We start from the raw sequence: 17,410 nt of genomic DNA, 5'->3' as shown, positions 1-17,410 counted from the left end.
ACGCAGAAACTGCCTTCTAAAAGAAGTTATTGAAGGAAAGATAGAGGGGCGGATAGAAGTGACAAGAAGACGAGGAAGAAGACGTAAGAAGATGCTGGATGACCTTGGGGACAGAAGAGGATGCTGTCATTTGAAGGAGAAATCTCTAGATCGCATTAAGTGGAGGGACTGTTTTGGAAGAGACTGTGGACCTGTCGTCTGACAGATTACTGATGATGATACGTGTAAGAATCTCACTTAAAACTGTATAGAATTAGAATTTCTACATTGTGACGTGTAAACCCCTTTGGTAGACAACGGCTCAATAAACACCTTCCCAGGGAAACAGCCCGCTGCTAGGTAATACGTACAATAATATGCGACAATAGTAGACATCCAATGTTAGTCAATGAACGTATTCTCTATGCTGTGGTCCGATCTGAGGTCATATAACCAGAAACCCAGGCCGGCTAGATATAGAAAACCCGTATGGAGGCGGGGTCGAATACCTCCACCGGGACCCTGTGAGTTGTAGGAGGCGACGTAAAACGAAGTCTCAAATTTGAGATAGTAAAATATGGTCGCGAGTCCCAAGGGATCCTGACCTCAGAAAGATTGTGCTGGCAAGGACCAGCAGCATATACAAAAGATACACCCGTCCTCTCGTCAGAGAGGGTGTCCCACAAAAACAAGAACATAACTGTCAAACAATAATAAATATCTGGTCATGAGCCCCACTTACTGAATAATTGCCCGTCATTAGCAATGTGACTTTGATTTGACTTTGGCTAGATACAGAATTGTTGATCGGAATTCAGGAAGTTTACAGTCGAAGGTGCCAAGAAGACTCAATGTGTGAGTTGAACACTGTACATGCGCTGTAGTTACAGTGATATTTGTAGTAAGAGACAGACTGTGATAAATCCGTTGCTAGGAAACGGATAGCGAAAACTAGTGAAAGAACACCTAGGAGATTCAGTGTGGAGTTATTGGCAAGAGTGTTATACTTAGTTGTAGTTACGCCTTGTGAATGATCAATAAATCCAATTAACAATCTAAACCCCGTCTATAGTCACTAGTACACAGGACAATATTTATGAGAGCAAGCTGTTTTTATTTATTTTGTTTATGAAAACGGTCATGCCAAAATTGTGCCTGAGAATACCAAAGAAAGAAACAACAAACGTTACATCACATCTGCATTATCTGAATACAGATCAGATGAAGATAATGTTTAAATTACTGCAGAGAATCTGAAGAAGCAATTGCTTACTTTCAGAAATGAGTACGTCATGAACTGCGGTCGGCCTTGCGAAATGACCCGTTCCTTCTCAGTGTAAGTCAGATATGCTGTTCATGATTTGTTCTGTTATGTCACATCGTAATGCGACCCGTCGTTACTGGGTTGGTCCCGTATATGGAAAGTGGTTAAGGCAAGTTTTTTACTTACATGAATGAACTGGTGTGTATGCAGCAGTCTGCGGTAACTATGGACCAGATATGGAACTAACATGCGTGCGAACCAGAGAACAGATTGTTATCCAGACGTGTAACATTAGCCGTCACTAAACGAACGGTGCTTCATATCAAATTAAACTAGCTACAGAATGAAATCTTTCGCGTAGCACGGATCAGTCACTTGGACTTGTCAGTTAAATAATTAGCTTTAAATTGTACCGTCTTACCACAGATATACAAATGCATGTTCCCCAATTCTTCCATGCTTATCTATCTATCTATGGCTCTACAACCCTTTGTTGGACCTTAGCCGCTTTTTCAGTTTCTCAATCCTATATCCATCCTATGTACATCCTGTAGGATTCCTTGAACAAGGGATCAGTCCATAGTAAGGCAGCTACCTACACAAAGAACAACATAAACACAGAATAAACGCATGCAGACATCCATGTCTTGGGTGGGATTCGAACCCACAATCCTAGCGTTCGAGCGAGCGAAGGCAGTTCATGTCTTAGACCGCGCGGTCACCGTGATCGGCTCCTCCATATAAATGATGATATATATTTTCTCAAATTAGGCCAACATAGAGCATTTTCAACTCACTATTCACTAATTACCTTACGATTCGACAAAACATAGCCTCCGCTACAGTCAGCGTCGTTAAATGAAACATAAATATATACAACGCCAAATATTTTATGTTTTAGTATACGCGTGCAAGGGTCGAAAATTCGAACTCCTGCTGTGGGAAGAAATGTTTTTCTGTGTTTGGTGTCGTCTTGTGACTGTGAAGATCACACAACAGACTGAGCCTTCCTCATCAGACGAGTCCTTCCTAAAATATAAACATCCTTGCCAAGCGGACTCAAATCTTCGTTGTTCATTCAGCGCCGCTGAATAACCCACAATATCTGTCCAAGTAGCGGTCTACATCTTATAATCACAAGTAAATACATCCTCAAAAACAATACAACAGTAATACACGGAGCAATGTTGTTCAAGTGAATTGTAATCAACAGATATCAGGTTCAAATCTCGGCCAAAATATAGATTATTCTGACTGGATTATTTACTGCTTTTCTTCAGCCTCTCAAGGAAAATTCCGGGAGATAACCTTAGAATTAGGCCACGACCGCTTCCTTCTAAATCTTTCCCAATTCACTATTCACCATCATCCAACCGTCCGACGCTTACAGACTCTGAGTTACTGGCAGCATCACGAAATAAGCAGTAAACAGGCTCAATAATTACGATACTATCGGATTCTTCCACTATACGCGACCCTGACTGACTTCAACATACTGTACTTACAAACACCATGTCAAAACAACGCTATCCAAAGCATCGCATGAAAATGGTTCGATGATAATTAATTGTGAGTTTGGATGTACCGAAATTTGGACCCAAATACGTAGCACGAATGTCGCATTCTCTTCTCCTGATGGGCCTTTTAGCATTATTATGCTCTCTCACGCAGGACTTCACAGTAGTAGTAGTAGTCGTATGCATTCTTATTCTGTATCGTGAATTTGCAACATTTTAAGTGTGTTACATCACGAATAGTGAAACTGGATGCTGTAGCTCTTCTACCACTACAATCGCTTCTTGACTATATCTTCTCAGGTTTCAACAAGGCAAATGGTATACGTAGCAGCTCTCCCAGCGAACTCACACCAAGTCATAACCAATGCACTGTGTGCCAATCCGCGGTCACAGCTGAACGCACTTAGAGGCGACAAGGTTGGCTGGCCCGGGCACAGATGATATGGCGCGAAGCATTGCCCAATGAGGAAATGTCCCTAAATATACAAAGAATATCACTGTATGTTGCCCATCTTGAACACATTACGAACAGCACGGGAATCAAGAACATTGAGACTAGCTCTTTCTAACGGACCCAACTGAGTAGGTTTATCCTTCCCTACCCACCTGAAGATGGAGACAGATCCAGTCTCCGAAACGTCGTGGTCTTTTGTCTTTTACATACCAGACGATGGATGAAGTCAAAAATAAGCCAAAAGAAGTAAAGAACATTGCTCCTGTGCTGCAAGTATAACTTGGTTGGGAACTGAAAATATCAGAAAGTTTTATATGTACTGTATATACTGCACAAGCTGGGGAATTGGATACCGAGTTCTTGTAGTTACATGGGGAACGAAAGTGGGGTTGTGAAAATATTAGCCGGGCACATATTGTCTGATACCACGAAACTGTACCAAACTTGTTATCAACATTTTAATTCTGTTTTAAAATCTGTATATTGATTCGAATTATTTATGCTAACATTTTAAGTTGCCTAATATGGAGGTAGAAAACGTATAGCTACACCTGTAACAGGCCGTCAACGCTCCCACATTCCCAAATTCCAAATTACGTGTTTCGTGGATTTGTTTAGTCCTGTGTAAGGTTTAAAATTTCACGGCAGTGGGAATCAAGTATAGCGTCTTCTAAGATGTGACATAATGTAATGTGATATATCGGATCGACGTTTCAGAGGCACCTGCTACCTTGAACTACTACTTACCTCTTAAAGTACACATTAGATTGCAGAAAATTGGAATCTACTATACTTCTTCGAAAGGAATACTGGCAAAATACTAAGAAAGAGCCTTCTGTCACATGTTTCTTAATCTATTTAATTAAGGGCATATAGGCCTGTTCATCTTGTCATCTCACTCGATATCAAATACTCTCTACCACTGATACACGGTCACGAAATATTCTAAAATACAGGAAATATACTGTCACGTGTCCGGAGTTCCGTGATCAATAATAATTGGTTCTGGATTGAATGATTGGATTTACCAACACCTTCATTTACAATCTCTCATAATCAAAATCAATTGTAGCGCTATCGCTAATCTACCCATTAGCAATCACTAGGACACGCTATCTGTTTCCTGACAATTGATTAATCACAGGAACTATCACTGCAAATCACTATGAAGTCTTCTTGCCACTTTTTGTTCAAAAACCTTGGACTGCCGAGCCTCCAGAACTCACCCCAATTCTTCAATTCTAATTTTGTAATCTCCCTAGCTACAAACACACTCTAGTTATATGCCTCGGTCGCACCTCATGGAAAAACACGTGTCACGTGTCAGACTGCGTGTTCACTGGTCCGTTGCCTAGCACAGGACACAACGCGAACCACATAGAAAACACATTTCTGTTGTCAGAATTATTACGTTAACTAGCAACTAGTTATAGCGCTTCCACAGAGAACACAGCTCCCATTCTTGTGTGTTCGCTGGGATGTGTATACTGAGTCGTTGCCTAGCAGCGGGTATATGCGTCACAATAACATGAAATTGATCCATCACAGAGCTGCATGCCGATACAGCTATTACAAAAAAATATGTAAGCATTAGCACAGAGCATAAAATTGAGAATAAAACGATGTACAATTTATATACAGAAAAGTAAAATTAAAATTGTCTACTAAGTCTTGAAGCTCAATTTACGGATATAGACGGAGTGCGTCATCAGAGGCTCTGGTTACGACTATAAAGCTTCATGCTAAAACCTTATCTTCGTCACAGGACTTTGTTTTGACAGTAAAACTTTATGCAAAATGCAAGCGCGTTACATAAAGTTTTACTGCCATTTCAATACCTTGTAGTATACGCATACCGTACAATCCAGCATTTTCTTTCGGCGAAGCTGTATTTGTTATGAAGAGCACTGGCTCATTGCATGTGGCACCGTGTAGCCCGGTAGAATTTTATCGATGTTTCGAGTGAACGAAATGCCTCCATTTCCATGGTCTTAAGGTAAGCAGAGCAAGTAAAGAGTAACAGCAAGTAAATAGTAAGCAACAAGCTCTGTGCTGAAGATGGAGGCAGAACGTTCATCCGAAACGTCGGTACCAGACTACACGGCTCCACATCCCACAATAGAATATCCTTCACAGTCACCGATTTAAGATATATATATATGTATATATATGTATGTATGTATATATTTGATATTTGCTTTTACAATTCTGTACACTAAAATAAGTTGGAAGAAATTTTACGAGTGCCGGATTTATCTGTAGGAGCAATGGAAAGGTTATTTAAACGCCAATGAATATATTTACTGATTATTCAATTAAGAAGCAGTATTTAATACTATTAACATTCTACTTTAAACTAGTATATACTGACCGCCTAGTGGTCTAGTGGTCAAAGTTCCTGCCTAAATATTCATGGGTCCCAGGTTCGATTCCCGGGGCTACCAGATTTTCTGAGAAGTCTGGAACGGGGTACACTCAGCCTCGTGAGGATAACTGAGGAGCTATTTCAAGAAAATAGCGGCTCCGGTCTAGAAAACCGAGGTTAACGGCCGTGGGGATCCGTTGCCCTCACCACGTGACACCCTCTATCCGCCAAAGTTGGCACTAACTTCGCCGACAAGCGGCGGTTGCTCAGTCGGTATAGTTCGCTTGAAGACTAAAACCACGGAGTTTTATACTTTTAGCTGGAACTGCTTGCGTTCTCACCTTGTAACTTGTCTGAACAGCATCACGTCTCAATATCGGTCTCATCTCACCCCTAGATTCCATTGCCTAATAATTTTTCATGAAGGGTACAAATTCTGGAATATTGAGACATCACTTGAACACAACTACAATACATACATTTAATACAACATGCAGCGGGGTTCGATGACAACACGTCTGACTTGGATTCGGGCGGGTATCTATTGAAATCCCGGTCGGAACAGGCTTACATCACGACAGTTAATCGTGTTTTCCTCCGTTCCTCCCGGCAAATACTGTGAAACGTGTTCTCATATAAGAGTCGAGCTGTGGCAGCTGAGCATAGAGATAACGTGTCAGATTTGCATTCTGGTAGCAAACCTAGTATAAAGAAGCTTCTTCTAGAGTTTAACCAATATTTTCGGAAAATTCCAGAACCCCATCGTTGCCAGTATATCCACAACAAACATCCCACAAGCCCATTCGACTTTGCATAATCTTAGACCTAACTCTTGATAACGAAACATAAAGTAATAGAATAATTGGTGTCCAGCGTGTTTTCCTATCTCTCTGTCTATGGCTCTACAGCCCTTGTGGACCTTGGCCGCGTTTTCAGTTCTTAATCTATACCGAGACGGTATGACCCCTTGGACGGGGGATCAGTCCGTCGCGAGGCCGCTACCTACACACAGGTCAACATAAACGCAGAATAAACGCACACAGACATTTATGCATCGAGGTGGATTCGAACCCACGATCCCAGTGTTTGAGCGGGCGAAGACGGTTCATACCTTAGACCGCGTGGCCTCTGTGGTCGGCAGTGTGTTTTCCTACGTGCGTAAATTACTCGTATTATGTTTGGAATTGAGAAAACAGAGAACAAGTAGCTTAATTTATATATGTAAATTGTATATGCTGACACAAGTCGAGAAGTTTTCATTTTCTGAAGTCACTGCTGTCTGTTACTACCCTCGTTCAGGTCAATAACGAACGTCAGAACTTCGATGTAGCAATCTCATTCTGAGGGTCATTGCACTTAAGTTTCCTCTCGAACTCATGAACTGAGAGAAATTTTCCTTTTTATCTTCTATAAAACTGGGTTTTAAGGGCTAGAAGGACAAAGTCGATGGTTCTAAAACATCTATTTCATCGGCGTATCTGACTTGTCAGTTTGTCTAATGGAATACAGTTTCTATAGATGATTTCTTCCGAATATCCTCCGAAATCAATCCGTCTGTATCTTAATGGAAGTGTCTGTAGAACACGTTCATAGTTCACCATTGGCAAAATTCTCACAAAATTTTACATTAACGAAAATATGTTTTAAAGCTTCTTTCGACATTTCATAACCAAACTTTCTTTTACATCATTGCCTTTAAATCCTCGGCTCATTTTTAAGATCAATTTTATAGAACTCAGAACTTGATTTAAACCAATACTATCTTTTTATCCAGAGGTCAGAGGAGAATAAAGTTTAGGAGTACGGTCTGCATATCATTTTGCTTTTGCAGTTTTCTTTTGTATTAATCAAAAGAACATCTAAACCAAATTTCAGACCGCATAGCCAATTAATTCCGGTCCCACGATAATTACGGGATGGACGATGAACGCAGTGTAAAACAGAACTCGTTTGTATCGAAAGTTACTGAGCTGACGGGGTCCAAAATCATCGTTGGAACTGCCTAGCAACTTGTTGTGCATTACGAGTAAATCATAATTTAAATCAAAGTCACTTGCTGAATCAGAAGTAAAATTAGAAACTTTGTGAAGTAAAGTTAGAAACACAGTGCGGCCCGAACAACAGGACGACACTAAAGAGTCCTATTCGTCAAACAACGGAACCACGAGGCGGTAGACACTCAACTTCCTTTAAAGAGAGGCAGTATAAAAGATGAGAACTAAATTTGTTCTAAAAATTTTAACAAAGTTTTTTAAACCACACATGTAAACAGACTAATTATAATAATTTATAAATGTTTTAATATATTCAGGCACATCGCTGTAGCTGTTACAGGATCGAATTTTACATTCATGGTATTGTGATGATATTGTATGTATGTATTGATATTGACCAATCACGTTGTAATAGTATGAGTAATTTCTGCTTGTTTTGATATGTCCTGAAGATGGTCTCTCAGACCGAAACATGTCAAGGATGGAAGATTGAAAAGAGAGAAAAAAATATCGGTCACACTGGACGGAGTTTATAATCTTTTAAAATATTGCTAATGTGACGGACCAGGATGAACCAAATCAAAAATGTGAAGTGAAATGAAAATTATCAGCGAATATTTGTCTGTATTGTAAAGTCCATTTTCAGAACTTTCAGCACGGATAAATTTAGAATAAATGGAAGTTCGTTTACCTGCTTATGTACATGTGTTGCTACGTCGCAAACATTGGAGGTGTGTTGATCCAACGGTCACCGAGCCGCTGACACCTATCGCGAGGTGACGACGCTGGGCCCTGCCGCTGAATCCGACGCCACGCCGCGTCTACGTGGGTCGATATGCGCTGGCTCACTGACTTCCACACACACACTGGTTCCTTCGTCGTGCCAAAGTCCTTACTTCGATCTTCTTCGGCTTCTGCGATTGTCTGAAGGTGCGTGATCACTGCTCAGTTTGGGGACTACTTCGCGCTGCGTAGGTGAAGAGTAGGGGAAGGCGACAACAAAAGATAACGTCTCTACTTCGAATTTCAGTAGCTGATATAGTTGTTTATGTCAGAACCAATATTTCTTGGTCGCGCGGGCGAATTACACTTATTTATCTACTTCAGCGACGTATCCAAGTACCAGAACACAATTCTTGGAAACTACTATAAAACTAAGAAACGTACTTCATGGCATAAAGAAATAATAACTCGACGATAGACATGTGTACGCAATATCATTTCTTGGAAATAATGGGATAAGTCGTGGGTTCGAAACCCTAAAGAATTTACTGAAATTTCTGCTGATATCACCAGCAGCTTCGAATCCTACCCGCATCTCCCCTATTTGAAAATGTAAAATTAAAATACAATTTGAAAACGAGAAAAGATCATGAAATTTGGACAGCTAAACACAACACCACAGACTTAACACCATTTATTTTCGTGTCGGTATAAAACAAACTCATAACTGAACACTTAAATCTTGGCACACAACACGTAAAATAATCTATAACAGAAAGATCAGGATCTTCGGAGAAATGCAAGTCAATCTATACGACAAACACCATCCGAATATTTAGTGAAAATCACGCGAAACTACGCAGAACACAAACATCTTAATACTTAGTACAACATATGTACAAACATCTGCACATCACACATATAAGAAATGGTGTACGAATATTTCAACATTTCACTTTTCACTAAATAAAGGCAGAAAAAAAATAATTCCAGCAAGACGCTACCACTGAAAGTTGACCCAGAGTTGTCATCTGATATGACAGTGATGCTGAGCACGCGGGTACATTCACGTGCTGGTGACACTATCATCAATCACCGGACGCACAGTACGTGAACACCTGCCAGCACTCCATTCCAACACACTCAACTCAGCAGCCAGCGAGTAAACCTAGATCCCCGCTTACACACCGCTATAAAAAAATAATAAATAAAAAGAAAACATTTTCCACGTGACCAGTGCAATAAGCCAATCACAGCACTACAACGGCCTTGCTTCTTGGCTTTTACATTCTCTCTCTCTCTCTCACTCTTCACTTTCACGCTATTAATTTCTGTAGTGAAGTTGACGTGTTCACCACCCCATTTTAAATTTCTTCCCGTTACAACTCACTATCACGCTGCCTCCTCCCTCTCTTTCTTACTACATACGGACACCTTATCAACGATTTCTAGGACGTAATACAGCATTTCGAATTTAATTCTTGGGAGATTATTTTGAAAGTTCAATTAAAAACTGCATTTCAGTACACTCATTCACACAATAAGTATGCTGTTTCCTTCACCACAAAATCTTTCGTTTCTAATTGTACAGACTTCTTACCAGATGAAAATATTTGTCTTGAAACATTTCAGAGAGAAATGGACGAACTGACGAAACTGCAACCATGACATTGTTCGAAGCCTAACGAAAGGGCAGGAATGCAAGTCTTATCCCTTGGTTTATTTAAAGACGTTTTTTTCAACTAGTAACCCTTTTAGCCCTACGTTAGCCGATACAGCGACGACATAAAAAGCAAGGGTTTCGTTTTGTTTTTCACTTCTTTCAACTTCACCGTCTTCCGCTCCGTTTCTCCTCTTCCTCCCTCCTCCTAATTTTCGTTTTCATTTCCCCCTTTCCGCTTCTGCTGCTCTTCTTTCCCCTTTATATTTTCCTTTCCTCATTTCTACCCAATTTTCTTAAACTTCTTATTTCTCTTCTATTCACTGTTTTTCGCTCGCTCCATCTTCAATTTCATTATTGTTGTGGACTAGTGGTCGGAGTTCCTGCCTACAAATCCAGAGATCCGGGTTCAATTCCCGGCCATATCAGATTTTCTGAGAATCAGTGGGTCTGGAACGGGGTCCACTCAGCCTCGTGGAGATAATTGAGGAGCTATTTCAAGGAAACAGCGGCTCCGGTCCAGGAAACCTAAATTAACGACCGTGGGAATTCGTTGCGCTGACCACGCGACACCCTCTATCCGCTAAAGTTGACACTAACTTCGCCGACAAACAGCGGTCGCTCGGTCGGTATAGTTCGGTTGCAGACTCAAGCCACGGAGTTTGTTTGTGTTTTATTCTTCTTTTCATTGTTTTCCTATTCCTCCGTCTTCCTCCCCAACCTTCATTCTTCCTGTTTCTTCTTTTTTCTCTTCATAGTCATTGTCTTCCTCTTTATTCTTCTTACTACCCTCTCACACTTCTCAGTTTTATTCTCCCACACATTTTCCGTTTCCTTCTTCTTCTGTTCTCATTAGAGATCAGAGCCTAAAAGGGGTGTACAACTTCAAAGGGCAGGATAGTCGCGATAATGAAATGAAGAACTATAGAAAGACGCAGCTGTGACTTGCTTAAATATACTAGTCAAGAAAGTACACAGAGGATCCGAAGATAACCACAAAGTACTTTAGAAAAGAAAGTCTCAAGGACCATGTTCGAACCCAGAATGCAAAGCAGGATAACCACACTTTAAAAACTATGATCATAACCTTCAGTTTTATCTCTCCCTTGTTCACGTCTCTGTTTTCTTCTTCTTTTTTTCGTCATAGACGCGATACTCAAATCTGTTTCGCCTAGAATTAATTCCGAATAGTGAATGTTTCATAACACCCAATACGATTACGTGGGGGATCAGCAACTCACAAGGCAACAAACTAAAATGTATCGATTTCGATTCAAATTCCTAACCCAGGCTCACGTGAATATTACATCATGCGACCGTCGGTACAGCCTGTTCCTGTTTTTAACTTGCTCACTTTGTTTCCAGTTGCCTAATGAGGATGTTCTTTAAAAGGCCTACGTTTAGCAATTAGCTGAAGCAAGAACCCTGGCCTTAACTGTGCAGGATACCGTTCAGCCTAGATACAATATGGCATTTCGTTCTTTGGCATTATTAGCATAATCTTTCTAAAATACCTTTGCGGTTAAATCATGCCTTTAGCAGGCAATATTAAGGAAGAAATGCCCTGTATGTCCAACAAAATCTCCAGTATGGCGGATTTGTTTTCACTGAAGAAAGAAACTGCTAGTCCACTAATGGTGATGTAACTATCTATATCACTACCTCATGATGATGCAACATCACAGTTTTTTAGACACAGTGTAACTAATTTTAGAAATGCATAATCGCCCATGTTGTATAGCCCAGAGCAACACCTGTTAACTTCCCCGACCCAATTTCGCTATGGACAGTCATGGCGTACAGACGGGGAAGGACTGAAACAACCAATTCGGAATTATACTCCCTCCAATTCTCCGACACAACAAGGGCACGCCATTGTCTCGTCTCTGGGGGACCCAGGGTCCGAATCTTCTGGCTAATAGATAACATTCATGAACAACTTAAGGACACTTCTTTCCGAAAGAAATAAACTTACCGAGAACCACTTCCCAAGGGAAATCGAACCAGCCGTTCCTGTGTGTGGTTAGTTTAGGGCCGTGAGTCCTTACGCCACAAGGCCATAGTAACTGATAAAACGATTACATAATAAGTTATATTATTATTATTATTTGTACACTGCGAATGGATTTGGTTGGTGAGGAGAGGATGTAGGCCAAGTTCCACAGATGCAAGCAAGTTCAATCTTGGAGCACGAAATGTGTCGAACTGGTTCTGCATGACACACAAGAATCCCCATTACCTCGGGAAACTACCATATTTCCGCAGACTACGGACCAGATATCTGTCATCACTGATCTCTGTATCAGAATCGAAATGTTGGTGTATTTTTTTATTGCTAGTGGGGTGGGACTAAGTCCCTTGTACTGCGGCCACTTCTGGCCTATTGTACCGGCCCCAGATGATAGGTGAGGGTGATTGTGGAGCAATTGGTGGAATGAAGATTGGCAGGAGAAACCGAAGTACTCGGAGAAAACCTGCCCCAGCGCCACTTTGTCCACCATAAATCCCATTTGTCCGGACCCCGGGATCAAACCCGGGCCGCCGCAGTGGGAAACCAGCGACTAACCGCTTGAACTATGGCGCGGCCTGAGATGTTGATGTAAGTTTTGATGTGTTCACGGCAGTAGAGTCTGTAAGCGGCTAGCGGAGTATCAGGGGCACATTCTGCCACAAATGAGAGGAAACTAGTGGCCCAGATCGGTCTCGATTTCCTTACCCCCCCCCCCTTGAGTTCCAGTGATCACCCTCTGTGCAAAGCTGCCTTTACAATAGAACCGACCAAGTTCTTTAGTCTACTCACTTCTGCTCCTATCCAGAAGATACAAGGGCTGTGTCCCTTGAGCGTAAAGGAGTAAGGGCACCGAAATGACTACTCATCCCCATCTGGTGACGAGGTTAAAAATGGTGGATTTATAAGTCCACTACACCATATTCCTTCATGGCATAGCGCTTTATTTAACTGAGTATAGGGATAACTTTATTTTGACAATTCAGACCTGAAGATGGAGGAAGCATGTTCCTTCGAAATGTCAGTATTCGCTTACAAGACTACGCTGTATCACAGCCCAGATCAGAATCTATATAGTACTTCGAGTTCTAGAAGTTTGATATTTTTTATTAATATTATTCTTAGTGGGGTGAGACTGAGTCCACTTGGTACTGCGACCACTACTGGCCTATTGTGCCAGCCCCAGATAATAAGATCACGGTGACTGTAGAACAATTGGTCTTCGCTCGCTCGGAAGCCGGGATCGTGGGTTCGAATCCCACACAAGGCATTAATGTTTGGTATTTGCGTGTGTATGTGCGTTTTTCCTGTACAGGTAGAGGCCTTGCAACGAGGTGATCACCCGCCCAAGGAGTCCTACTGTATGTCTAAGATCTAGTAAACCGAAATGAAACGGATAGTTTCATGGAGGTAGGCAAAGGTCCAAACTGGGGCTGTAGCGCCAAAAGGGGGGAGGGGGGAGAGAAATACGTCACGAACACATAATTTGTGCTCAACGTAGGAAGCAGCCGAGAAGGAAATGTGTTTCAGTGTGTTATACTTGGAGCGCGTATAAAATTAGTCTGGCAAAGTGTACACTTCATGGATTGAAGTTGGTCATGGGATTGGATCCTACTAGAGCCACAAATTTAATTGCTCACTTTCATGTTACTACTACTACTACTACTACTACTACTACTACTACTACCACTATGTTCAGTTCGATATAGCAACAGGCTAGACGACCGGGGTTCGATCTCCGGCAGGGAAAAAAAATGTTTCTCTTATCCACAGCGTCCAAACCGGCTGTGGGACCCATCCAGCGTCCTATGTAATAGGTACCGGGACTCTCTCCAGGGGGGTTAAGTGGCCGGGGCGTGAAGCTGACCACACACCTCCATCCAGTGCCAGTTCTAGAATGGTGGGGATATATACCTTCACTTCACAGTAAGTCTTCATGAATTGGTGCTTAGGGGCAACTTTATGTCTTTTATTTCTCTACTGTCATCAGTAGTAGCAGTAGCAGTAGCAGTAGCAGTAGCAGCAGCTTTGTAGGATCTGATACTGTCGATTTGGGCGCCCCTGGCTGAGTGGCGAGCAGCGGGGTCGAGGCTGTGACCTGTGCTGGTGACATCCAGCAGGCGCCATCACATGGGGATTACCTGGCGAAGAAGAAGAAGCAGAAGATGAGGCGCATTAACGCCTTAACAACAAAGCTATTAAAGGCTGGAATAAAGGAAACACTGTGAAGCTTTAGGTGTGAATGGATTACGTAAGTTCTGTGTTAATTATGCTAATTTATGCATGAAATAGCAACCGCGAATGAAACTGTAACTTAATAATAAGGACTGTGCTTCTTCGCTTACTTATCCACTTTCGTTAACTGCATTTCTATGCAGCATCGACCGAGCACGCTGGCTCAACCGATAACGCTTTTCTTTAATTCGTTATTTTCTAATCATTCTATTGCTCGACGCTCTTTAACCGGTGTAACTGGAAGCTTCATTAAGTATAATACAAATAAATAAATAACGGATTAATAATTTATATGCGGATTGTGAATGAGGTGTGAAGGATGCAGAAGGAATTGGCCATGGTAAATTTCAAAGTTCTATCTCAGTTTGTGCTTCACGGAACTGAGGAAAAATAGGAAATACGAAGGCCGAGATAGCTGTTGAGATTCGAACCGATGTCCTCTCGCATAAGAAACAGTATTAGTAACTTGTATAAAACGACAGGGTACGTTCTTTAGAACGCGTCAGTCGCTCAACTAGTTTAGAATTTATCCGCTTTTTATGATACAAGATTGTTCATCACCCTGTTCACAGCACTCTCACATTAGACCCTATACTGAGCCAGATGAACCCAGCCCGCATTATCACATTGTTTCATTTTAATATTATCTTCACATTACGAAGTCGTATTGGGACGTGCAGCTATATCTCCACTCACTGCCATACTTGTCACTCCTGTTTTGTTATTCTATCACTCGCTCTGTGAAATAAGCTGAGTAAATGGTGACGTCACGTATAGGTGCAAGAGACGGATATCATTTCTGCTGCATTCACTTCCTTCATTGAACTGCTGATTTCGACCATACTAATTCCGTGGAGTCCGGTCCTATTCGAGAAGTCACCACTCTCTCAACCACTCAACGACTTTCCAACATTTAATGAAACCAGAAGAGACTTCATTATCGTGTTAATATTAGCCTCCACTGGTCCCTTTACTGAACCATATGAATCGTGTTCGTATAGCATTGTTAAATAAACAATAAAGAACTAATCGTTTACTTTCCTTTGATATAACAGAGGCCTCACTCAGTCACTCACTCATGGAGCTGAGCCCTTCTTGAGAAGCTGCCAATTGTGTCGATACTCAAGAACTTCCCAGCGTTTTATGAAACCCGAAAGTTCATTATCGTGTTCGCAAGAGCCCTCCGCTGTTCAGTATCCTGATCCAGATCGATCCAGTCCATATCATCCCATCCTATTTAAAATCCATCTTAATATTGTCCGTCCACCTACGTCTTGGTCTTCCTAGTGGTCTCTTTCCTTCCGGCTTTCCCACCGATATCCTACATGCCAATTTTTTCCACATATTTGTGATTGTGAAAGTTAAATAAAATCATACAATAATACAGAAGCCACACAGAAAGCCAAAATATGAGGGGGGGGGGCACAGAGACAGAAAAGTGATCACTAGGGACAAGATTTTAATGCAAATGCATATTTCTTTCTTTCAACCAGAAAGTATGCTCGTTTGGATATATGTATGAATTACTTCATTTCTTAAATTTTGGACATGGTTTGATGGTGCATATAAATGCATATTTTGCCTGTTTTATAACTAAGCATCATATTTTCGAAGATCTATATTTATACTGCATATTTCATTTTTTAAATATTTATCATATTTTTTTTTTAATTTTATGTTCAAATTTTCAAACATGGTCATGTGTATATATTTTTTCTTTTCCGTATTAGAATATGTTGCAATTTGCCTCAACATTTCGTCATGATTCATATTTATGATGAAATACCCAGGACGGGACTTCCCAGATCCCTCTATTCGTAACTTGCCTCATCCGCGTACCATCAAAGTGGCCGCCAAGAGATTAGTCGGAAGCGTTCACATGTAGCCGCTATCAACCTAATACCATTCACCTGATAAGGGACTTCACTTATTTATTTCCGAAGTCTCCATGAGGTTCATTACGCTTCTTCTTTTGAAGCTGGGGCCATTCAGTGAAAGTAAGTCAGAAAACTAAATTACAGCCGTATCAGCGGGAGTTCGAAGGAGAGATGATAACTACGGATAACAAAATTCTTTATTGCCGAGCGTGTGAGAAAACAGTTGGTTGTGAAAAACGCTTTCAAGTGCTTCAGCATTTGAACACTAATATACACAAAGAGAATATTAAAATTAACTCCACGAAAAGTGCTTCTGTTTAAAAATCGCTTAGTGAATTTTCTAATAATAGTTTTTCACAGTTTTCCTTTGATTTATGCGAAGCCTTTTTAGCGGCAGATATTCCGCTGTGGAAACTAACCAATCCTGCTCTGAGAAACTTCATAGAGGAGTATACACAGTGCAAAGTGCTGGATGAATCTACTGTGCGCAAAAATTACGTGAAGCAGTGTTACGATCTTACAGTTGATAGCACTAGAGATAAGATTCAAGATAATTTCGTGTGGGTATCAATCGACGAAACACAAGATTGTGAGGGACGGTTTATTGCAAATTGTATAGTTGGATCCCTTAATAAGAATGAACACTCTACTCCATATCTTCTTGCGGTACAGATTTGAAACCACAAATAGCTCCGCAATTTCCTAATTTTTTATAAATTCTATGAATTTACTATGGCCGAATGACATTCAGTATGAGGGGGTATTGCTCTTTGTGACTGATGCCGCAAGTTATATGATGAAAGCCGGTACTACTCTTAGAGTTATATTTCCAAATATGACACATTTCACTTGTCTTGCCCATGGGTTGCACCGTGTTGCAGAAACGATTCGTGCACATTTTCCGCTTGTTGACAAGTTGGTGTCTTCTGCGAAGAAGGTATTTGTTAAAGCGCCATACAGAAAAGAAGCATTTAAAGCAGTAGTTAGTTAGTTATTTAGAGAGGGTGGGTTTCAGTAACACCGAGCGTTCCACTTCCGCCAGAACCAATTTTAACGCGCTGGGGCACGTGGCTGTGTGCAGCGAGTTATTATACCGAACATTTAGAAACAGTTAGGAATGTCGTGAATACATTTGATCGCAAAAATGCAGCATCAATTCAAATTGCCCAAGATGTACTAAAAAACGCAGAACTAGAAACTAATCTTTCCTATATATCTGCTCACTTCTCTCATCTTCCATCCGCCATTTCCTCACTGGAGGCAAGCAATAGCAATACTACTTTGTATCAGTCGTTAAGTGTGTTCAAAACCACTGTTTCCAAATTGAATTCGGT

The 17,410-nt window shown here is 41.1% G+C and overlaps 1 protein-coding gene across 3 annotated transcripts in view; it reads right to left on the bottom strand.

Moving 5' to 3' along the window:
* The window catches only part of LOC111874816 (fibroblast growth factor 17), a 392,936-nt gene that overhangs the window by 321,056 nt on the left and 54,470 nt on the right, over window positions 1–17,410 (bottom strand). For 2 of the 3 annotated variants that reach the window (XM_023870626.2, XM_033755612.1), the window contains exon 1: window positions 8,265–8,656. The exons of the other annotated variant lie outside the window; for it this stretch is intronic. In XM_023870626.2, the coding sequence (XP_023726394.1) occupies window positions 8,265–8,278 (14 nt within the window). In that variant the 5' untranslated portion in view covers window positions 8,279–8,656. Of the gene's footprint in view, window positions 1–8,264; window positions 8,657–17,410 lie in introns of those variants that run through there. 3 annotated transcript variants of the gene reach the window in all.

Source organism: Cryptotermes secundus, unplaced genomic scaffold, assembly GCF_002891405.2.
Source record: "Cryptotermes secundus unplaced genomic scaffold, Csec_1.0 scaffold27, whole genome shotgun sequence".
NCBI classification, from domain to species: domain Eukaryota; kingdom Metazoa; phylum Arthropoda; class Insecta; order Blattodea; family Kalotermitidae; genus Cryptotermes; species Cryptotermes secundus.
This window is presented reverse-complemented; position numbering and strand designations above follow the sequence as displayed.